This window comes from Verruconis gallopava (assembly GCF_000836295.1).
Source record: "Verruconis gallopava strain CBS 43764 unplaced genomic scaffold supercont1.13, whole genome shotgun sequence".
Taxonomy (NCBI): Eukaryota; Fungi; Ascomycota; class Dothideomycetes; order Venturiales; family Sympoventuriaceae; genus Verruconis; species Verruconis gallopava.
The window spans coordinates 143,513-164,079 of record NW_015622149.1 but is presented as its reverse complement, the minus strand read 5'-3'; the positions used below and the strand labels follow the sequence as shown (position 1 = coordinate 164,079).

The window sequence follows — 20,567 nt, the reverse complement described above, 5'->3', positions numbered from 1 at the left end:
GATCCGGGAACCTTCTGCATGGTTAGCCCAACGACGAATTTTTGCAAGCACGACGAAAACCATGTCCACTAGTCGAACTATTCGAGTACTATCCGAGAGTAAATTTGACTCATTTGTTTCGAAATAATGCCGCAAGATCCAAGAAAGTCTTGGGAATTTGTGTGCTGTCTCTGCTCTGTCTCCAAGCTTGATATCCTACGATGTGAACGTACTCCACAAAAATTGATACGATTAAATGCGCATGCTTCCAAGTCATCTATTTCATCATTATTTGCTCAATGTATTCCCCTTTTTTACCGTAAATGCTCGTTTAAGCCTCTGCAACCTACTCCTCCTCTCTCTGTCTTCTTTCTCCTGTTCCTCTTTGGACTTCGCCTCTTCTTCGGCACCATCTTCTGTATATGAGCTTACAGGTCGACTACTAGCTGCCTTGGATGGTGATCGGTCATGCCTTTTGTATCCCTTGATCAAGGTCACAAGCACCTGCCAGCCTGATAGACCTTCGAGTCTGCCAAGTGAATACTGGGTGGCTGGGTTCTTCCAGGGGCAGTGCTCTCGGTGCTGCTCAATTGGATTGAAGACCAGGTCCTCCGAGTCAACAAAAGATGTTGATGAGCTGTTTGCAGGCGGTTTCGGTGTGTAGAGCCAAAGTCCGGCGCGTTGGAAGCATTTCTTACAATAGGCAAGTTTGACATTGTTTTGTGATTGCCCACTCCATCCTACAAGAGCCATGGCCAAAGCGGTCGTGTTTGTATTAGTCACGGACGATTCCCTGGTTGTGCCATTGTTCATTTCTGACAAGCTTTCGTCGTTGGCTGAAGAGCGTCGTCGCCGTAAGACATCCTGGGGTACCAAACGCGCTATCTCGACTACGTCGAACATGTTCTGGTCCTCTTTGGCATCTTGCGGCTTGAGGTCCAGCCTCATTGGAAGCGAGTCCTCAATGTCCAGAAGTGACAGATACCGCTCCCTTAGCTCTGTCTGCCATGTTGCCGGATCTGCCATCTTTATGCGGTATATATCATCTTTGCAGCCAGCACGTCTCCAGAGGCAGTCCTCCGCATGCCCGTCCACAATCAAGACATGATATTTGTTCACCATTTCCTTCTCTAAATCACCCATCCACCAGTCATCTTCTTTGTCAGCATCGTTGTCGCTGTTCCTTGGTTGCCTATTCTCATCTTCTGCAATTTTAACAACAAGCCTCTTCTCACACCCTCCCTTGCATCCCACCGTGTCCTTGGCAACCAGAGTCCACCCTCTCTTCGCCCACTCGACCTCACTGATGTCGACCGGCTTTGGTGTCCAATTTCTAACGTCGGAGAAAGTCTTCAGTCGTTCAAGAAACTGATCGTGGCTCCACGGCGCGTAATTTGGAGTCTTCTTTTGTGTATCCGTGGTGACGTCAATTTCAGAAATCACACTCTTCGGTCTGGAATTTGCCCCAGAGAACAGGCCAGACTTTGGCCTGTCTCTTGCTCCAGCAGTTCTTGGGCGCTCTGGCGTCGAGGGGGCAGTGGTAGGTCTGCTGTCCTTGGTCAAGCGTCTGAAACGCTTGGTAGGTGGCTCTACCGTTGTTGCATAAGCACTTTTGTCGCTAGAGAGCTGGACTTTTGAGGTGGATAGGTTATCCAACAGCCTGTAGAATTTGCGCTTGGAGGAGTACAACCCAAATGATGAGTCGGTCATGATTTTTTTTGGCGGGAACTGGCGATATAAGCGCTGTGTTTACTGTTGTTTGGACCGCTTGGGGTTGGCGTTTGATCGCCAGCTGCAGATTGCGAAAGGCCCAGCTAAATTGCGCACGTGCCAAGCCATCACAAAGGCTCACATTTCCGTTCACAACCATAGACGTTAGACAAATTCGAAACACTGTGAACCGCGTCGCACTTAAACTTCTCTGCCATCGTCCTTCCTACCTGTTCGATGGTATCTATAAACTCACCCTCGATTTTGGGTGAAAATCACGAGTCTTACGAAACAGACGGCTCACAAGCTCCATTCACCTCTTTATCGGACATGCAACACGATACCAAGAGTCAAAGAGTCTAAAATCAGTACGAACCATAAAATTTAGCGTTATTTTGCGTTTCGGGCACCAGATTTGTTGTTCATTTGACGTAATCATCTGAGCTCTCAGCCTCGCGCTCAGCCGGTCCCTTGCAGCGCTAGACTGGGGCTAGCCTCGATCGGAGTGCGGAGCTGGAATACATCATAGCATTCACCTCATAACAAACACCACTGCGCTCACATCCCAACTTTTGCAGCAAAAGTTTCACCATCCAGACTTCTCTGGCATCCAGCTCAACAAGCAACCCCATCGCTGTTCCTTTCGTTTTCTTTCTTATCTTTTATGCCATCTATGGCAGAGAAGTCCAAGCTGCTGAATGTCAATTCAGCCGAAGCCAGCTGGCACCTTACGGCTCACTCGTCCAGAAGGCGAACGGTCGTGTCGCTCTGGACAGCTGTAGCCGCACTATCATGCGCTTACCTCGTCTTTAACACTTTCGTTACTGGAGACAATGATGTCCTTGCCGCTCTAAGGCTAGGAAAGGGAAAGAAACATCAGCCGCACTCGCATGACATCTGTCTCACCCCAGAATGCGTCCACGCCAGCAGCGAGATTCTGTACAATCTTTCACCAGACTATGAGTCTATTGACGCATGCACCGATTTTGAGGAGCTTGTCTGTGGCGGATGGAAAGAACGTCATGATCTTCGTCCCGATCAAGGTGATGCATTCACTGGTACTATCATGGCTGAGAACTCTCAAATGCTGCTTCGCCATATCTTGGAAGCGCCATATCCAAAGGACTCAGCGCATTCATACTTCTCGCCCATGCAGCTGGCGGGTACCGCAAGAGGACCGGATGAATCCAACTTCAACAAGATGAAAGCAGCTTACGATGCTTGCATGGACGAAACAACAATACAAAAGGATGGAGCAAAGCCGCTGATTGAGATCATCAACCATGTCAAGGAGCTTTATCCCGTGTCGATTTCAGATGTCAATATGAAGGACGAGCGTCTGCAGACAGCCATTTCTTACTTGTATGAGCTTGGAATCACTGCTATCATTGCACCATACACTGGAGCAGATGATAAAGACCCAGACACGGTCGTTGTAGCTATTACACCGCCAGGTAGAATTGGCCTGCCAGCAAAAGAGCTGTACGAGGACGAAAAGATTGTTGAAAAGTACAAAGCTGTCATATCAGATGTTTTTAGCGGTCTATTCTCAGGGCTCGATATCGAGTCTGTGGGCGACGATGTTGCTGAGTTTGAAAAAAAGCTAGCTGCTGCTGCACCGAAAGAGGAGGATGCTAATGATGTCACCAAGTACTACAACCCAATGTCTCTTATGGAGGCCAGTGACCTACTGCCGCAAGTAGGGCTTGCGACAATCGTGGAAAAGCTTGCTCCCAAGGATGTCAAGGTTGATCGTGTGATCAATATGTCACCTTCATACATGAACAAGACAGCGGCTACACTGGATAATACCGATTCCAGAGTCTTGCAAAATTATCTGGTCTGGAAGGCCGTCCAAGCTCTGTACCCATATGTTGACTCGGATGCTGTGACTCCATACAAACGTTTTGTTAATGAGCTTCAAGGCAGGGATCCTGATTCTGCTCCTGAAAGATGGCGGACGTGCGTCAGGCACGTTGACGATGGCCTTGGTTGGATTCTCAGCCGGTTTTTTGTCGAGAAGGCCTTCTCAGCCAAGGCTAAAGAATTTGGCGATCAGATTGTCACAGACATCAAAAACGAATTCATCAAGAAACTTCGGGCAACAAAATGGATGGAAAAGAAAGTCCAAAACCTGGCAATTGATAAGGTTCACAACATTATCCAGAAGATTGGTTATCCGACAAAGGTTTGTCTGCAATAGCTGCTGTCGTGTCGATGATGAAGGCTGATGAGGGTGAAATAGAGTCCAGATATTATGGACCCGGAAGCGCTGGAAAACTACTATCACACGGTCACTATAAATCCGTCAACCTATTTCGCAAACGCGTTGGCCATGAGTAGACTGGAGATCAACAACATGTGGTCGGCGCTTGGTAAACCGGTCGACAGGGAGAAGTGGGATATGTCTGTGCCCACCGTCAATGCTTGTAAGCTCGTGCCCAAGCGTTCACACATCACACGCTAGCACCCCGGTCTGTTCAATCACACTAACCAAAGTTTGTAGACTATAATCCACCAGGAAACGAGGTATATCGCAAGCATGGGAATGGGAATCGAATAAAAGGGTGCTAACTTTTCGGAACTAGATTGTTTTCCCAGCTGGAATAATGCAGTTTCCTGTGTTTGACGTCAACGTGCCTCAGTATTTGAGCTATGGGGCATTCGCTAGCGTTGCCGGTCACGAACTGAGCCACGCATTTGACTCGACGGGCAGACACTATGACCAAAACGGCAACTACACTGACTGGTGGACCGATGCCACCGTCCAGGAGTTTACGAAACGAGCTGATTGCTTCATAAATCAATATTCGAACTTTACTATCCCTGGACCCGACGATAGACCGCTCCACGTGAACGGCAAGCTCACCCTCGGCGAGAACATTGCCGATGCAGGAGGCGTAAGTGCGGCGTTCAAGGCCTGGAAGATCAGGGAAAAGCAGAACCCACGACTTAATCAGATGTTGCCCGGTCTGCAGGGAAAGTTCACCAAAGATCAGTTGTTTTTCGTAAGCTATGCGAACTGGTGGTGCGGAAAGAGTAGAGATGAATTTGCGAGACAACGGATCTATACGGATCCTCATGCACCCAAGTGGGCAAGAATTCTGGGGACGATGGCCAACTCGAGAGAGTTCTTGAACGCATTTGGGTGTAAAAAAGAGCCCGTTTGCGAGTTGTGGTAATGACCAGGACCCAGATTAGTAGGTTCGGAGGGACGATTATCAATCGCCGGATATTGCACACCTTTCCGAAAGGTTTTCTAAATCTTCGTCAAGAACTACCGTTCACTAAAGACGTTCTCCAAGCGTTGTCCGTTCTTTTTCGCCAATCAAATTCGTGAGACAAGTCTCGATAATTTCCTGCCGGTTCATGCTGCTCAATACGGAACCGCAAAGATCCAAAGTGTGAATGAGCCTTGTCCGGGGTAAGGTGATTTCGCAAGGCTAGAACACAACCTAGATGTACTTTTCCCTGTGATGGGAAGACTCGTCTAAGTTGAAAACAAGGCGTGCGAGAGGTGCGGTCCCCCGGCTGCGGACGATAGCGTGTGAAACATGGCGCCCGTGGTTTATCTTTGAGACGCTGGCGTCACGAAGCTTACGGGGGACTGTGCCACAGAGGAAAACCCTTTTCTCCATAGATCAACCCCGCTCAAACAGCTCATGGGCTGCTGCAGAATCGATCGAGGCTCCGATATTCACCGGACTTTTTGCTGCATTGATTCTTGACGTAGCCCGCTCGTGGTGTCGTAGCGTTCGGTTCAGGCGGTCGACCAAGCGCCCGATATCAGCGCAAACAAAAGCTGCTGTTTTGGAAGGAAACAGAACGTCGCCCTGCACACGGCATCCCGGCGGTTAGATGCAAAAGAAAAGCACCGTCTACAGAATCGAACGACTTTCTCACACTTGGCACAAGATCGATCTTTTCCAATTGGTTGCAAAAGCAAGGCTGAGAAAACTCAAAATCACGGCTTCCGTGAGCGGATCAGCTTTTTTCCATTTCCGCCCAACCCGCGCCCGGCATTTCGACAGGGTGCAGTTTGAACTACGGATAGCGCATTGCTATACACTGTGGCGACGGTGCTACGGGCGGTCGCGCCGCCGCACTGTTGCGTGCTGACATGTCTGACTTCCACACGGTATTTGCTCCAGAACTTTATCCCTAGGCCCGAGCCTCGACTAAAGTTCCCTCTAGTAGAGGTGAATCAGGCAGTGATGGCTATGGCATTGAGAAGATGGTTTAATGCACGGTGTTTCGCCACCTCTACGAGAACCTTCGTGAAGGCGTCTAAGCGCAGCATATTCATGCTCGACCCGCCGTTGTGTGGACACGCTCTTCTGTGGAGTTTTGTATCCATGAGCGCAACTCCTCTTCTTCTGGTGATCACGTCTCTGTTGTGTACACTATGATTTGACGAACCGCTTTCCTGGGTAACTACCTTGTAGCGTTGCTTTCTTTTCTTCCTTTTGCCGAGTGTCCTTAGATGGCACATGAGTTACAAACCTTTGCTGTTGTCACACGAATTGTGACATTCTTTTCTCGTCCTGCTCTTTTCCTCCCTTCAAAGCCTTTCAGAGATCAGATAGTCCTCTGATTCGATCTCGATATGGTTCGAGCGATCCCTATGACGGTCATCGCATCTTGGCCGCCTGCGAACTTCGATGATCCGTTGAGGAGGGGGCCGGGATTAGTAACCCTCGCAGCATCTCTTATTGCCGTTGTTGCCATTCTTGTGTTGTTGAGGCTGTATGTTCATATGTTTATCCTCCGATGGGTCTCATGGGATGATGTATTTATCGTCCTGGCATTTGTGAGTGATCAACAGCTTCAAAAATGGAGGTATGGACTGACCATTTCAAGATCTCTGTCTGCGGCATGACTACGTGCACCGTGGTTGCTTATAAACACTACGGTTGGGATCGTCACATATGGGACACCCCTTTCGATAAGTTCAGCAAAGCCCTCTACCTCGCCTGGTGGACGAAGATCGTTTATTCGACGGCTGCATGCTTCACTCGCTTGTCGCTTCTTTGCTTTTATTACCGAGTCACACAAGAGAGTACGAAAAATGGCTTCAGACTATGCATCTACGCATCTACTGTCATTTCAATCCTCTGCGGAGTCACTCTTGTGTCATTGACAATATTCCAATGCAGACCAATTCGCGCCTTCTGGACCTTCCCTCCATTGGAAAACCAAAAATGCCTCGATGACGGAAAATTAACTCTCGGAGGCGGCATCACAAATACTGTTGTCGATTTAATGGTTATTATATTACCTATCCCCTTGATTCTTGGATTAGAGCTTACTCCACGTCAACGCGTAGGCGCCATTGTTTTGGTTAGTCTTGGGTTGGTTGTATGCGTTGCCGGCGCGGTACGAGCTTACTACAGTTGGTATGCGCTGATAGCAACTTACGATGATACTTGGAATGGCTTCGGCATATATATTGCTGCAACAATAGAACTGGATCTTGGAGTGGTCAGTAGCATGCGAAACATTACTCGAAGGCGAAATGGCTAATCCGCAGAGTTCAGATATGCGCTTGTGCACCCGCTGTTCGAGCCTTTGTCATGAAAGTCTTTCTTCCCCGAATCGCAACTATTGTCTCGATATTGTCGCATAGAGCATCAAAAGACATTCAGATGCACAAACAGCCTGCGGTTGAGTCTCAAGCACCGAGACAAAATGAAGGTTCAGAAATGGGGGCTGAATATGCTTCGCATCTGCCGAGAATAAACCATATACAGGCTGAGAAAGACGATCCATTGCGAGTACGCCATTTCAACGCGACGAGACCATTGCATCCGCCTCCATCAGATGCCCAAGTTCTGCGTGCGAACTTTAGAAGAGCAGATTTACTCATTTTCCCACGCCATTCCTTCTCTCAAGTACGAAAATCTGCCGCATCACTCGAACGACCGTTCATCGACCTTGACACGACAGAAATGACCGTACGAAAAAACCTGACCCCGAAGATTGCTCGAAGCCCTCTTGAAACTCGATCTCATCGGCGTGAACGTGATGGAGAAGAAGATTTACTGGACGGGTCTGTTATCGACCTCGATGACGCCACGGGAAGTGTAAGTACGCCGATGTCTGCCACAGAAAGCATCGTTGGGGGTTTACCCTCCTTTCCCCTGTCACCGACGTCGACAGTGGCTTCCTCGAAAAAGCGTTCAGACACCCTTCGCATTCCAAACAGCACTCTCAAATTATCCAGAGAATCGTCTAGAGGCGCCTTCAGGCAGACGGGTTCGACAGGCTCGATTCGTTTCTAGTCTCGTCCGCATAACAACACGAATACCGTCAAAAATGAAATAAAATAAAAAGGACAAAAGAAGGCTGATATTCTTCATACAATCTCGCATAAGACGCCATATTCGTCGCGAATGCCGCGATGCCGAAAGCAGCAATACAAGTCACTACAGGGGCGTTACTACACGAGACAGAACCAAATCTTCGATAAGGCAGGATGCAGTGATGATCCTAATGGTGCTGAGGCATCTCAAAAAGATGTTTCTGCGTCAGCCTATGGTCAAGAGAAGCATTGCCGCTTCGGGAAAGACATGCTGCAATACGAACCTACCTAGGTAGTGAGGGTGGTTGTCCTTGTTACTGAGACTTCAGAAAAGTTTTGAGATTTTCAAGTCTTCACGGTAGGAAAATTCAAAATCTGTCAGAATAACAATACAAATTTGGATACAGTCTACTGAATCTGCGTCTATAAAAAACGAGAACGATCGTTGTCAAGTATCGCGGATTTTAGACGCTGATGGAATAATGTAAAGTAATGAAAAGAAAAGTATTCTTCCAGACGAGAATATGAATAGATATAATGTCCATTTCTATTGCGAGGAGAAGTTGGATAGTTTTCATGCAAACCACGTCGTGGCCTTCCGCAAAACTGTTGGCGCGCTTGATTTAATTTCCCCAGTTCCCTTAGCAGTAAGTCGTACAAGATGTGTCGCCTTCCAATCTTACAAATGGCAAATGCCGAGCCCAAGAAGCTGTACATGCATTGGATACCAATCGAAGAACATCCGCCTCAGTCCTAACTACTTAAACACGTCGATCGCAGCAGAACTTGGGCCATATGTCGAGACTAACAGCGACTCCGTCGGCTTTTTTGCATCTTAGTTACGCCATCGTTCAACCTGAGACCCAATTTGAATGAATCATTCACAGTCGATCAGCAATTTTCATTCAGGAAATGCCGTTCATTTTGTACCAGCGCACATTTTAGAGAACAAAATCTGTGCGATCCTGGGGGATCATGACGCATCCACTATATCTTTAGGTACTTTGAAGTCTGGGGGAAGCCGGTATTGTCCTTGACAATTTCCAGGCTTGTTGCATATCAAATCACATCGTCCGTAGAGCTTACAGTAGCATTCAGCAGCAGTCGGACATCCGGCCTCATTAAGCTTCTCCAGGTCCAATGTCTCTTGAGACGGGTCGTGTTTGATGAACAGAACATGCCAAAGATATGACAAAACTCTTCCTGCAATTCGATCATCGGGGGAGGAGGCACCGGGAACAGACTTATGTGTCCCATCAGATCCATCCAAAAGCCACTGACGGATTGCTGCGTACTCGTCGCGAGAGTGCTGCAATATCGAATCGCGCGACACCACGAACTGCGCACAGCATTGGGCCCTGAGTGGATCGTTTCGACCGAGATGAACCTTTGGGTCCTTGTTGCTATGAGCAAGGCCGCCAAAAATCGCGGCAAAAGCTCCAGGTAAAGCAGCGTCTGACACAACCCGCTCGTTCCAGGGCTCCAGCATCGCTCTCGATCGCGTCTCGTAGCTGCCTTGAGGTAGGGCCTCCTTGGGTGAACATGTACTTGCTGACCAGTCGCACCTCAGGTTGTGATAGCCATTTGTCTCAAGCGCGGTCTGAATGTTGAGCGTGGCGAGCAGCTTCGCGTTATCATACTGAGGATGATCATTGTGCCATGCGATGCGTGAGCCGTGGACGAAAACTGCACCCGCAGCAGGAATATCGTCGTAGTTGTCAATGATAAATGTAAGATACGGCATAGACTCGTGACCTCGGTTGGCTGGAACTTGTAGATAGCTGGACGTCGTGTCTTCAACATCCACTGTGTATACACAGAGATGATACTTTGTTTTCAATCCGTCAAGCCAGTTTGTATCTTCATCGCTGGTTCTGGCAACAACAAGGGCTGGTTTCTTTGTCTCAGATAGACCAGGACAGCTGCCTCGAGGTTTGATTTTTACATCATTTGATGATTGATAGCGGACCGTTGTCCAGGCAAGGGAATGGTTTCCACCGTTCGGAGGGGCACTGTTCAAGTACAGAAGAACAATAATGGCGGAAACAAATAAGCCAAGATTGATCACGGCCTTTCGTGTACCTCTGCGCATATGGATTTATTGTTTACCACACCGATGTGATGGACGAAAGGCGAGACGTTGATGCGCTATTCACAAGACGGCCAATTGCTGGATAAGTTACTCCAATCAATGTCGTGAAACCCTAATTGGGTAAAGCGTTGTTTCGTTCACCTTCATCAGGACCTCCAAAGTGCAAGTAACGGGAGAGACTCTACAAATTTAGAGTTTCTTTCCAATATATTACCACCAAAATGCAAACTTATCAGTGTCAAAAATTTATAGTTTGATTTGTTGCACATCTCCATTAGGCCGTGTTGGGACAACCGTTGCAGCCAGAGCCTGTCTGCTCTCGACATATCCTACACATGCGTACATGCAAAATAATCATAAAATCTACATTAACCTGAATATGATATAGGCCACATCAAGTGCTTCAATGAGGCATTGAAATTGTGTCATACGCTCTGGATGTCTCCATTTCAAGCATGACGGAGAGTCCAACAATTCCTCACGATCGTCTTCGACTGTGGTTTGTAATTAATGCTCCATAGAGGGGAAATTGATGTCAGAGCCATCCCCGAATGAGCTGCCACCCATGATCGCCCTTTCGAACAGTGTTTGCAATTCCCTTGAGATGCCTTGTTGACCTACGTCGTGGCTGGACGCGACCATGCTAATGGCAGGAGCATCTACGCTGTCTCCTCTGCCTTGGAGAACTGCAATCGTTCGGCGCTCCAGAGTGTCGGTTGCCGAATTTCGAAACTGATAACCAAGCGCAAGTGGGAGTTTAATAGGTCCTTTGTTGTCCAAAATGTTGCCAGGCTCACCGTTGGGATCGCTCAGAAAGAAGCCCGGAAACATGGTTATGCGAATTAAAGGCCCCATATCTATATCGAATGTTCGTTTCTGCTCCCGTGTTAGCGAATGAATGTTTGATTATGCCACTATCGACAGCAAGAATGGGCATAATCATCACATGCGGTTTGCAGGACGACTCACGGTCTTGATGACTTCTTTGAACTCGTTCACTTCTCTCTCGCTAGGGGCCGTAAGACGAGAATAGCTAGAAAAAAGTGGAGGATCCGATCGCGTGGCGATTTCTACATCGCTGTCCTCGTCTATTTCAAGGCAAGGAGAAACAGACCCACGTCTTGAATGTAAAGACTTGCTTCTCAATGGTGTGTACGCTTCCTCTTCGATTTCATTCTGGATTGGCGAGCTTGGCTGATATTCTTGGCTGTCAAAGTTACTCTCTTCCTCGTCCTCGTCCTCAGCCTCGGCGTCGGTGATTTCGTGACTGCTGAAAATCGTAGTTTGCGTCTGTCCACCATCTGCGGCGACCGCCGGTGACTCGGGTGTATCAATCTGGTATAGGAGAGACTTTTCAGTCTCAGTATCCGCTCCCCCAGTTATTTGTTCGTTTGGTACTCTTGTCAGCGAGTGTTCGCGTATAGGCGGTGTGGGCTTCTTTGACTCGGAATGGCCAATAGCCGAGTCGTTGATGATAGGGATAGAAATACCAAGAGCCGTGTTTTTACCTGGCACAACGCCAATTAAGTTCTCTCCAACCATATGGACGCCAGGATACTGGCTCAAAATTGCAGGTGGTGGCGTCCACTGCCAGGATTCGTTGTGGTAGGGCTTCTCTGGCTTTGAAGCATCGCGTGGTGGGATCTTGGCGTCGAGTAGCTGCATAATCTTTGATTCTTGATTATATGTCGGAAAAGGACCTAATGCTTGTCCTTCGGTGCATTTGTGCTTGAACCCGGCTCTGTTGAAGCACTTCGAGCAAACAAGATGCGCGCACGTTGTGCATCGACGAAACATGTCTTTGTTCACCTCACCACCCACGGAGCACTTGGCTGTATGGACTATGCCTGTGTGCCACGGTAGTCCTGTTGTTGATGCAGGAAGGGCTCGGTATCTCGACATCTTGATCTTCCAACTTGTATAATACTGTGTTTCTCGTAGCTGCAATCGGTCTTCGCGAACAGACAGTACAACTTGAGTATTCCAACCTCTATTCGATCTCCACAACTTTAGAATCTGCTCAGTAGATCTCCCGTCAAATCGGCCCCCGAGCTATAATGCGCTGGCTGTTCAAACGAGCAAATTAAGCAGGTGAAAATAAAGAAATCGACGCTAAATTCAAGCTGGAATAAATACCTTGCTTTAATCAAAATTGTGGATCTGAGTTAACCCAAAGCTTGATTAATAGGATTTTGTACAACTATCTGTTCTGATTGAATAATACTTTGGATTTAAGCTGTGCTAACCTTAAGAGTGATCAGGAGAACATGTACCTTAAATGAAAAGTGTTTCCTCATTGAAGCCTAGTCACAATAACAGTTGTTCAATCGCGAGACAGAATACAGTGAAATGGATATTGACGGATAAGAGAATCAGCCGTGACTCATCATGTTCTGCTTGCAGTCAAAGGTAAGCCAGTCATGCGATCATCACAAACGTTAAGCAATCTTGAATCGCGACACCTATTTCTATGAGCTAGGGTTAGGGTTAGCTCATTGCTAGCTGTATTATCAACATCACGCAGGCAGGTTTGGAAGTCAAGGACATCCCGCAGTCTCAAAAAAGCAGATAACGAAAAGGACAGTGCTACATGAACGGCACACGTCCAAGGATTCGCACCTATATTGGTACTCTCCTCGGACTTTATTCTCGGGCAGTACCACTGCGTGCATTTTGAGCGGGCTGGATTGGGGATCAACACCATGAACACTACCAGTAACTCTGAACTCTTGCTGTAAAGTAGCAAGCAGGAACTTTTGTGAAAAGGGACCAGAATGAACGCGTAGGGATGCAATGGGGGGGGGGGGGGGGTGACTCTTGCACAAAATGCTGTTAAGACACACCTTTGATGTGCGGCAGAATCACTCCGTGCTCGACGTATATGACATCTATGAATAGGAGCGCACACTCGAGGGTCTAGCGTGGATCATCGTTCAAGACATGTCGACTCAAGCACGGAACACCGGGGACTACCACGGCCATTCTTTTCACCGTCGTGAATCTGCGCTGCACGAAGTCACCTCCCCCTCTGTCTGACTAGTTTAAACCACGATGCCACAACATGACTCGTCTCCATGCATATGACGCCGTGCTAGAAGCGGTGTGGTCTACGATCGAGAAATGCTATGGACCGGGCGTTCAGCACAATTCCATCAAGAGAGTCTTCTCGGTACTTGGTGGTAATACTCCACCATACTCTCTGCTACTCTATCTGTTGGCTTTCAGGGCCAGGATGTGGCCGAGGCCGACTTTGCCGAGCCCATGGTCCCTTTTTTCATAGACTATTATATTTTTTTTTCCCAAACCTCTGTGAAGAACAGGATACGGACGGCTCCCCCTGAAGGCACCCGCATCCATTCTCCGACGTGTGCTGAAATCGAAGTGTAGTAGCAGCCCGACCTCAGCGAAAAGATCGCAGCTTGTGACGGCAAAGCACACCACACCACAGCACTCTCGATCCCGGCATGAATCTCGCCTCAACAGCGGATCCGGTTGGACTGACGGACCGGGCAACCATCGCTCGGATCTGAGGAGCTGTCCCCCCGCGTCCTTGGTCCGCGGCGTTCAAACGACGCCTCAACATACTTCCATCTGCAAACGCACACAGTTCTTCCCCTTCCAGCGTGCACTACGCTGCCCCGTTCGGGCCTTTCTATCGACAAATGCAGACCGCGGCTCGTTTCCCTGCACGTTCGCTTTGCTTTTCACAAAGGAAAAAAAAAGGGACAAACGAAGCTCCTGACTCGTGTACGATCTTGTTAAGTTCGTGTTGCTCAGAGGTTCGTTAAAGCCGTGGAGAGTCGCCCGCAGGAGGTGTAGTAAGCGGTTAGTCTATGAGAGAAACGAAAGATGGCCTGCGTCTTTTGCATGTGGCGTGTTGAGTCGGAAGTCTGGACTCTACGTCGCTGGTTTGCTGCGCATGCAAGGAGGACCGCAGGTCAGGCACAGGGACGGCCCGCATCCACATTACTCAAGGCACGCAGAGTCGCGAGAAGGTGACTTAGCCCGTTGGTGGCGAGTCTCCACTCGTCCAGTTGGGAGATGGAAAAGAAGAAAGTTCACAGCAAGGCGACCACTTTACGTAAAAAAGGTGCTTAGTTTGTTTCTTTCTGTAAAAACCTTACTCCCGTAAAGACGATCGACGCGTATCCTATTCCGGAATGGCAGCAAGGCGGCTACTTATACAAGAATCTCGATGTCAATCGAGATTTGGAAGATATAAGAAAAGAACATATGTTCAAAAAAAAAGGAAGACCCTACACTCCCGTCCGTATGTGAAGGGTATGTGAAGGTACCTTTCGCTAAACGTGATTTTGATCCTGCCCACGACACAGGCATTTAGAAAGCGAGACGTGGTAAGTCGACGTGACCGACGCTCAAAGAACAAACGCTTGATCATGGACCCTCCCAAAAGCAACTCGTAAAGCATGAAGCGCCAATCTTCTCACTTGGTTTTTCCGCCGCCCATGGTCTTGGCCAGCAGAGAGTTGTCAAACACTCTGAGCTCACTGGACGCCTGCTCTGAGCACCTCGCCTAACCTGCCCAGGTCTTCTCTTGCACTCGGTTCGCGCTCTAACGCCTCCCTCAGATTCCTCACCTGAATCTCGCTCATCTCCGGAACCGCCGTGAAGAGCTGCACCACAGCGGGCGCGTGAATCTCGGGCCCCAGAATCGCTTTGACTGTGTCCGTAGCCCAAGGATACGTGACGGGTGTCGGGGCTTGCGGTGGGATCGGGCCTGCGCTTCCATTCTGCGGAACTACAGGACTCTGCTGCGGGATCTGAGGAGTGGATGACATCGCAGGCGCAGGCGTGGAGTGAGGGGACTTCGTCTTCACCACCATCGTGAGGACGAGCATATTCTCTGGCCTAGGTTCCTCAATATGCCTCTCTTCCAACATGCTCATGAAGTCCGGCCACCCGCCTGAGCCGGCTTCCAAGGTCACGAGGTAGCAATCTCGTACAGCCTCGTGAAGACCGGTCCCGTTGATAACACCCCATCGCTGCTTCGAGTGGAAGTAATCGAAGATCCTGTTGAAGCTCTCTCGATCCACGCTGCGCGAGGACGGTGTCACGAGAAGGCAACACACGTCGTTGGACTGTGAGAAACGCATGCCCGCGACGTACTCGTCAGCGCGTGGAATGGCGATGCGGCCAGTGATCTCCATCTTGCCAGGAATCAGATCTGTGTATGGCACTTTTTGGCCAACGTCTCCGCCGGCGACCCATCTTGCTGAAGCATTGAAGGACGCAACACCTGCCATGTCGATGAGGCCCTTCCAAACAGGGCTTCCGGGCGAGCCGTCGACCACAGGCGAAATGGGGGCCTGGTCGTCATCATCCTCGTCCTTGAGCAATCGATCGATATCTGCATCGTGCATTTGTGCGTCCTGGGGTTGCGCGGGCGCTTGCGGCATCCTGGGCGTCTGCACGGCGCCATCGTGAGGCCGATCAGGGGAGTGCGCAGCGCCCCAGACGCGATCCATGTTATAAGCTCCTGACTGCTTCCTCTGATGCGGACTTTTCGTGTCCACGCTCAACGGCGGTGGAATATGCCTCTCCGTCTCCGGCAGCTCGACACGATCCGGGCTGTCTCTGTCTTGCGGTTGACCGTCCACACCCGTCATATTCTCATCGTGAGTGTCCCGCCTTCGGATCGGCTGGGTTGCCCAGGACGCATCTTCGACCGGCTTTACGGTCATATCTTCTCCGATGATCTCGTCACCCTTGTGTGTCTTTCGCATCCGGGGCACTTGCTCTGTGATGAGAATGGACTGCTTGTCGGCCTCCTCCTTCGCTCGCGCTCTCTCCCTCTGCACCTCTTCGCTCGCCATATCGTCCGACGACATGTCTGCAATCTCCATCGGCGTCAAGGATCCGGACAGCAGCTGTGCAACCAGTTCCGTGTTTTTCGGTATGTTACTGTGAATGGCCAGAAACTGGGTCTTGTAGGCCGATGGCTCACCGTAGATAGTCATGAGCGAATTTTCAATCTGGAGGGACATTGTCGTTGCAAGCGAGGACGCCGTCTCGCCGTCTGGGATCCGGTACCGGCCATCTTTGACGAGTTGGTCGATGACGGATTTGATCTTTACGCTCAGCGCCTTGGGCGCGTTCTGCCTAGGGCCGGGCAGTTCTTCAATGCTCGACACAAGAGGCACCACGGTGGACGACTTTCGTGAATGGCTGATCCCATCCGCAGTAGATTTTCGGCGCTTCGCGTCTGGCGGTATGACCTGAGTGGACGACTTGCGGCGGTTGTTTGACGGCGTGACCGCCACCACCGGACTTGCTGATTTCGGGGCAGCAACGTGCTGAGTGTACTCATTAGGATCTATCACAGACAAATCGCGAATAAGACCACCTACCTCCTCTTCTGCCTTTCTCTTCGTCCCTTCCGGTACAGGCGTTCCCTTAGCTGGCGTCTCTTTCCCACCAGCGCTCTTCCTACTGCCGCCCTTTCCCTTTTTCCCCTTTCTCCTTCTTTCCGCTTCTTCCTCTTCCTCCTTGCGTGCTTTGATCCTTGCCTCCCACGGCTTCTCCCCTCTTTTCATCGCCGCCAGGAGAACCTTATGGTTGCTAGGCCGACACTGCTCACAGTAGTACTTCTCGGGCTGCTCCTCCTCCACTTCTGTCACGCCCATGCATAGATTGTGCTGCCAAGCTTCGCATTTCTCGCAGCAGATCATTTGCCAGCCATCTTCGTCGGCGGTGGCTCCGCACACGCAACGGATGATGGAATCATCCTCTTCGTTGACTTCAAGGTCTGATGGCTCGTCCACTTTGTTCTTCTTGCTAGCCTTGCCTTTCTTTTGTCCGGACGCGGCAGCTGTTGACGCCGCGCTCGCTCCGGTCAGCAGCTCATCGTCGTTCTTGGTATGTTGGCCTTTGGTTGCGCGACCAGAGCGTCGGGGTTCCTCTGCGAAAAAGCGCACGTCAGTATACGTTGTATCAACCCCTAGATAGGAGCAAATAGAAGGAATGACTGTTCGCCCCTGAAGTGAGTCCGTGGTATGACCGGGTGAAACGGGGCCAAGGTACGTGAGGGGGGAACACTCTCCACGATGTGTGAAGGTGTGGACAATTCAGCGGGCTTTGTACATGGTATGGAAGACGTAGATAGAGCGACACGCGAAGGTTGCTTACCAGCCATGTTGATGCGATGGTGATTTTGATGATGATAGTATCAAGAGTGCGAGGTCACGTTGAACGGGGTTGGCTCTCTATTGATTCAAGCGCGCTGCTTTCACGCACACACGCCTCTCTCTCATCTATAAACAGCAGGGTAGGCAATGCGACACGGAGCAAATACGGCCGTGATGGTTGAATTAACACCCGACTACGAAACCGCCTCCACCAAAGCCTTTGGGCTACTGGGAGCTGTGATGAGTCAACACCAAAGCGCACCAGCCGACGACGTCGGTGTTGTGTCCCGTCTCCCTCGTCGCCTGCGCTCAATAATTCAGCCGGCGCAAACGGCGCGGCTGAAAGGTCCAGTGGGTGAATGACGTGAGGTCACGCGACGTGCTTGTAGTGATCGACGCGAAGCTTTTCCACACGTCGGAAGCGCGAATACGTTGTTTTGCGACACGAGATAACGCGCGCAGGAAGGTTGTCGGGCGTGTTGTTGGTGAGGTGAAGAGGGCTAGGCAGGAGGAGGAGAAGAAAGGTCGTGCTTTGCGCTGCTGCGGGTGGAGTCGTAGAAAATCTGCGAAAGCTCGGTCGGGCCCGTGCGCCACAGCTGGCTCTCAGCTTTGCAGCCTGAGGCGACGACGCGCGTCGGGCGCCAGGCATCAACGGCCCCCAGTTGCCAGGACTTCGTCAGGTGCTTGCGCCCTCTATTTGGTCAGCTTTTTCTGCTCCTGTCAAAGCTGAGCGTCTGCACGATCCCTGCCTACAAGTCCTGTCCACGGCTTCGACCAGCAACCATTCGTATACCTCTTTGAAGCTTGCTCAGCACTTATTCTATCAAGAACGCGGCGCGCGGTGTCTACACACACTCGTACAATGGCGGACGTGCGGGCAATGCTTCGCGCAGAGAGAGCTGCCCGAGCTGCTCCTCTCTCCAAAGCTCGAACTCAGACCGCCGCTCAGGCGCAGGCCTCTTCGGTGCCAGCGGCGGCCCAAAGCAAGAAGAGAAAGGCTGACGAAGATGACGAGGACGATGCCAGCAGCGATGCGCGAAAGCGTGCGCGGTCTCAGGACGTCAACAAGAACGTTGCAGCCGGATTCTTCGACGGACAGAACGGCGCCTCCGGGGATGATGACGAGAACGAAGATCAGAAGGCTCCCATTCCAGGATTTGTACCAGCGCGAGAGAGTGATCCGAGTGCAGTTTCTGCGAAGGCGACCGAGCGTGCAGAGGCGACGAAGGCCGACGCCAAGTCTGCGACGCAGCAGGACGCAGCGTCACAAGCGCCAGCGGACGCGGTCGACGAAGCAGAATGGGCTGCCTTCCAAGAGTTCGCCAGCTCCGTGCCGACCAAATCCGCGCTGGATGCCCTGAACACGAACGCGACGCTCTCTGCAGCTCCCATAACGGCTGCGGAGGCCGCAGCAGCAGCGCAGGCCGAGACACAGCAACGCAGCAAGCGTGAGGTGGAGATCGAGGACGAGAAGGAAGAAGCCGCAGAAAGGCTTGAGGAGGAGTTCGAGGTGATGGAGGACCTGGAAGGCAGGATTCGAAGGCTGAAAGAGAAGCGGGAAACGCTACGGCGGGCGTCCAAGGCGTCTGCCGACGCAGACAAGCCAATCGTTGCCGCCACCGCAGCAGCTGTGAAACCAGAGACTGTGCTGGAAGCGGAGGACGAGGAAGGAAGCGGCTCTGACTCCGAAGATGCAGATGAGTTCGACGGATGGCACTTCGGAGCATCGTGAAGATGCATCACTCGTGAAACTTCATTTACGTTACGTCGCGCTCGAACTAGCAACAATAGTTCAGGACGCTTTGACGGCTTCAACCGCCTCTCCAAAGTCGGGGACAACATCCGCCCTTCTTGCCACCGATCCCCACCTAACAAGACCCTTTCCATCCACAGCCCACGAGCCAGCCGTCTGCCACCGACTGCCGCTCTCTGTTGGACGATTCCATATCCCCCTCTCCTTGCCGATCTTATAGACTGCATACAATCCTGCCGGGCTGAGAACGTGGGCGAAGGAGGAAGTGCCCAGGCCCCAGGCGGCGTAGGTCTTGCGCTCGGGGTCAACGATTACGTCCACCGCATTCGAGGACGACGGGGACGCAGTGCCTCCAACGTCCTTAAGCCACTTGTCCGTGGAGGCCTGGTCGCTGTGGGACACGGCCACGAAGCGGACCGTCGGATTCTTGGACGCTGCTTCGCGCAAGTCTAGAAAGGTGGCTTCGGCAACTGACCTAGACATGAGTCACCCATCTCTGCGCGGCGCGCAAGCAATAGAGAGAAAGCAAGAAGGGGGAACAAAAAAACGGGGCATGTTCACGCACAGGGACAACCGCAATGCCTGAGAAAGGTCACGACCACGGGCCTGCCATCCACCGCAGGGATCGGTAATGCAGGCGTGGACGGCGCCTTAGAACCTATCGTCGGTGGCGTCGCGACGGGTATTTTGGGAGGAGCTCGCCAAGATGCGAGCTCTTGCGCGAACGTCATTCTTTTCGTCCTCCTACTGGTACGTGGCTGCATATGTGGGCTGGCGTCAGCTGCGCATGCACGCATCAAAGCTTTTGTTTGACTGAGAGATGGCGTCCTTTGGAGCGGACGGTGTGGATGCTCATGCAAAGAGCCTCGATCACCTCGACACCGCAGGCCATGCGGCTTCTCCTTCGGCGCGTGCCAGTTCGTTTTGGGTCATACCTCCGGCCTCGAGATGCGCGATCAATGGCTTCGCTGTGCGCTCCACGCTTGCGCGTCTGTTGTGCAGCGCGCTCTGCGCAGCGAGTCGCAGCGCCATGCGAGGAGGAACGGGGAGAGAAGCTTCGTCGTGGCGTAATCACTCACCTGCAAATCGTATAGCTTGAGGCTTTCTTCCTCCTCCCCGCCTTCGATCGTGTTTGATCGGCTCTGCAGTCCAAATCAAGCAAAAACCAAACAAAACGCCGAACGGTTCTCTTAGAATTCGAGAAACGAGAAAAACAAATTCTTGCCCCCCGTTCGCCTGAATCAGAAGACTTTTGTCGTCCGTTGTCGTCCTGTCGGTGCGTTCGCCGTTGCACACACCTTTTCCCCAGATTCGGTTCGGTTCAAACTTCCAAAGAAGCCACGGCATCGACCAGTACGCTGCGGCGGCGTGAGATGGGGGGGGAAAATCCTACAATACGAACATCCACATGCATATATATAGATTTATATATACATACAATATGTGAACAAACACCCCTGTTGCATTCTGCACCCCTCCGCAAACAAACGTTCCAAATGGAAAATGGGAAAATACAAAAAAACAAGGCACGACTCCGCCCCAAACACACCCCCCCCACGTCCCTCGGTCCTCAGTGGTGTTCGCTTC

The 20,567-nt window shown here is 51.0% G+C and overlaps 8 protein-coding genes across 9 annotated transcripts; 3 read left to right on the top strand and 5 right to left on the bottom strand.

Moving 5' to 3' along the window:
• Window positions 1-66: 66 nt before the first annotated feature.
• Window positions 67-1,751, bottom strand: PV09_04537 (uncharacterized protein). The gene has a single exon (XM_016357898.1). It carries the CDS (start codon window positions 1,687-1,689, stop codon window positions 268-270), a length of 1,422 nt encoding a protein of 473 aa, XP_016214100.1. The 5' UTR covers window positions 1,690-1,751; the 3' UTR covers window positions 67-267.
• A 484-nt stretch (window positions 1,752-2,235) lies between these two features.
• On the top strand, window positions 2,236-5,057 carry PV09_04536 (uncharacterized protein). The gene is made up of 4 exons (XM_016357897.1): window positions 2,236-3,877; window positions 3,935-4,118; window positions 4,196-4,218; window positions 4,278-5,057. Exons 1-4 carry the CDS (start codon window positions 2,354-2,356, stop codon window positions 4,869-4,871), a joined length of 2,325 nt encoding a protein of 774 aa, XP_016214099.1. The 5' UTR covers window positions 2,236-2,353; the 3' UTR covers window positions 4,872-5,057.
• Window positions 5,058-6,041: 984 nt separating this feature from the next.
• Window positions 6,042-8,427, top strand: PV09_04535 (uncharacterized protein). Its single transcript, XM_016357896.1, has 3 exons — window positions 6,042-6,499; window positions 6,550-7,170; window positions 7,227-8,427. Exons 1-3 carry the CDS (start codon window positions 6,296-6,298, stop codon window positions 7,968-7,970), a joined length of 1,569 nt encoding a protein of 522 aa, XP_016214098.1. The 5' UTR covers window positions 6,042-6,295; the 3' UTR covers window positions 7,971-8,427.
• Window positions 8,428-8,507: 80 nt separating this feature from the next.
• PV09_04534 (uncharacterized protein) lies at window positions 8,508-10,135 on the bottom strand. The gene has a single exon (XM_016357895.1). The coding sequence runs from the start codon at window positions 10,080-10,082 to the stop codon at window positions 8,964-8,966; it is 1,119 nt and encodes a 372-aa protein (XP_016214097.1). The 5' UTR covers window positions 10,083-10,135; the 3' UTR covers window positions 8,508-8,963.
• A 454-nt stretch (window positions 10,136-10,589) lies between these two features.
• Window positions 10,590-11,891, bottom strand: PV09_04533 (uncharacterized protein; the record flags this gene model as incomplete). Its single annotated transcript, XM_016357894.1, has 2 exons — window positions 11,052-11,891; window positions 10,590-10,958 (listed from the first exon to the last, which is right to left on the bottom strand). The coding sequence occupies exons 1-2, from the start codon at window positions 11,877-11,879 to the stop codon at window positions 10,590-10,592; spliced, it is 1,197 nt and encodes a 398-aa protein (XP_016214096.1). The 5' UTR covers window positions 11,880-11,891.
• A 2,281-nt stretch (window positions 11,892-14,172) lies between these two features.
• On the bottom strand, window positions 14,173-17,742 carry PV09_04532. 2 transcript variants are annotated; one of them, XM_016357893.1, is made up of 3 exons: window positions 17,229-17,742; window positions 16,451-17,001; window positions 14,173-16,396 (listed from the first exon to the last, which is right to left on the bottom strand). In XM_016357893.1, exons 1-3 carry the CDS (start codon window positions 17,233-17,235, stop codon window positions 14,588-14,590), a joined length of 2,367 nt encoding a protein of 788 aa, XP_016214095.1. In that variant the 5' UTR covers window positions 17,236-17,742; the 3' UTR covers window positions 14,173-14,587. The 2 variants fall into 2 exon arrangements, with proteins under 2 accessions (XP_016214095.1, XP_016214094.1); XM_016357892.1 differs by having other exon boundaries at window positions 14,173-17,001.
• Window positions 17,743-17,941: 199 nt separating this feature from the next.
• Window positions 17,942-20,454, top strand: PV09_04530 (uncharacterized protein). Its single transcript, XM_016357890.1, has one exon. It carries the CDS (start codon window positions 18,090-18,092, stop codon window positions 18,957-18,959), a length of 870 nt encoding a protein of 289 aa, XP_016214092.1. The 5' UTR covers window positions 17,942-18,089; the 3' UTR covers window positions 18,960-20,454.
• PV09_04531 (uncharacterized protein) lies at window positions 19,020-19,828 on the bottom strand (the record flags this gene model as incomplete). Its single annotated transcript, XM_016357891.1, has 2 exons — window positions 19,546-19,828; window positions 19,020-19,450 (listed from the first exon to the last, which is right to left on the bottom strand). Exons 1-2 carry the CDS (start codon window positions 19,775-19,777, stop codon window positions 19,020-19,022), a joined length of 663 nt encoding a protein of 220 aa, XP_016214093.1. The 5' UTR covers window positions 19,778-19,828.
• Window positions 20,455-20,567: the final 113 nt, after the last annotated feature.

Excerpts from the sequence above, each read along its gene's own strand:
- PV09_04537 (XM_016357898.1), bottom strand. The coding sequence starts at position 1,689 with ATGACCGACTCATCATTTGGGTTGTACTCCTCCAAGCGCAAATTCTAC.
- PV09_04536 (XM_016357897.1), top strand. The coding sequence starts at position 2,354 with ATGCCATCTATGGCAGAGAAGTCCAAGCTGCTGAATGTCAATTCAGCC. Across the intron at positions 3,878-3,934 it reads AGATTGGTTATCCGACAAAG|AGTCCAGATATTATGGACCC; the intron begins GTTTGTCTGCAA and ends AGGGTGAAATAG. Across the intron at positions 4,219-4,277 it reads ATAATCCACCAGGAAACGAG|ATTGTTTTCCCAGCTGGAAT; the intron begins GTATATCGCAAG and ends TTTCGGAACTAG.
- PV09_04535 (XM_016357896.1), top strand. The coding sequence starts at position 6,296 with ATGGTTCGAGCGATCCCTATGACGGTCATCGCATCTTGGCCGCCTGCG. Across the intron at positions 6,500-6,549 it reads TATTTATCGTCCTGGCATTT|ATCTCTGTCTGCGGCATGAC; the intron begins GTGAGTGATCAA and ends GACCATTTCAAG. Across the intron at positions 7,171-7,226 it reads TAGAACTGGATCTTGGAGTG|ATATGCGCTTGTGCACCCGC; the intron begins GTCAGTAGCATG and ends CGCAGAGTTCAG.
- PV09_04534 (XM_016357895.1), bottom strand. The coding sequence starts at position 10,082 with ATGCGCAGAGGTACACGAAAGGCCGTGATCAATCTTGGCTTATTTGTT.
- PV09_04530 (XM_016357890.1), top strand. The coding sequence starts at position 18,090 with ATGGCGGACGTGCGGGCAATGCTTCGCGCAGAGAGAGCTGCCCGAGCT.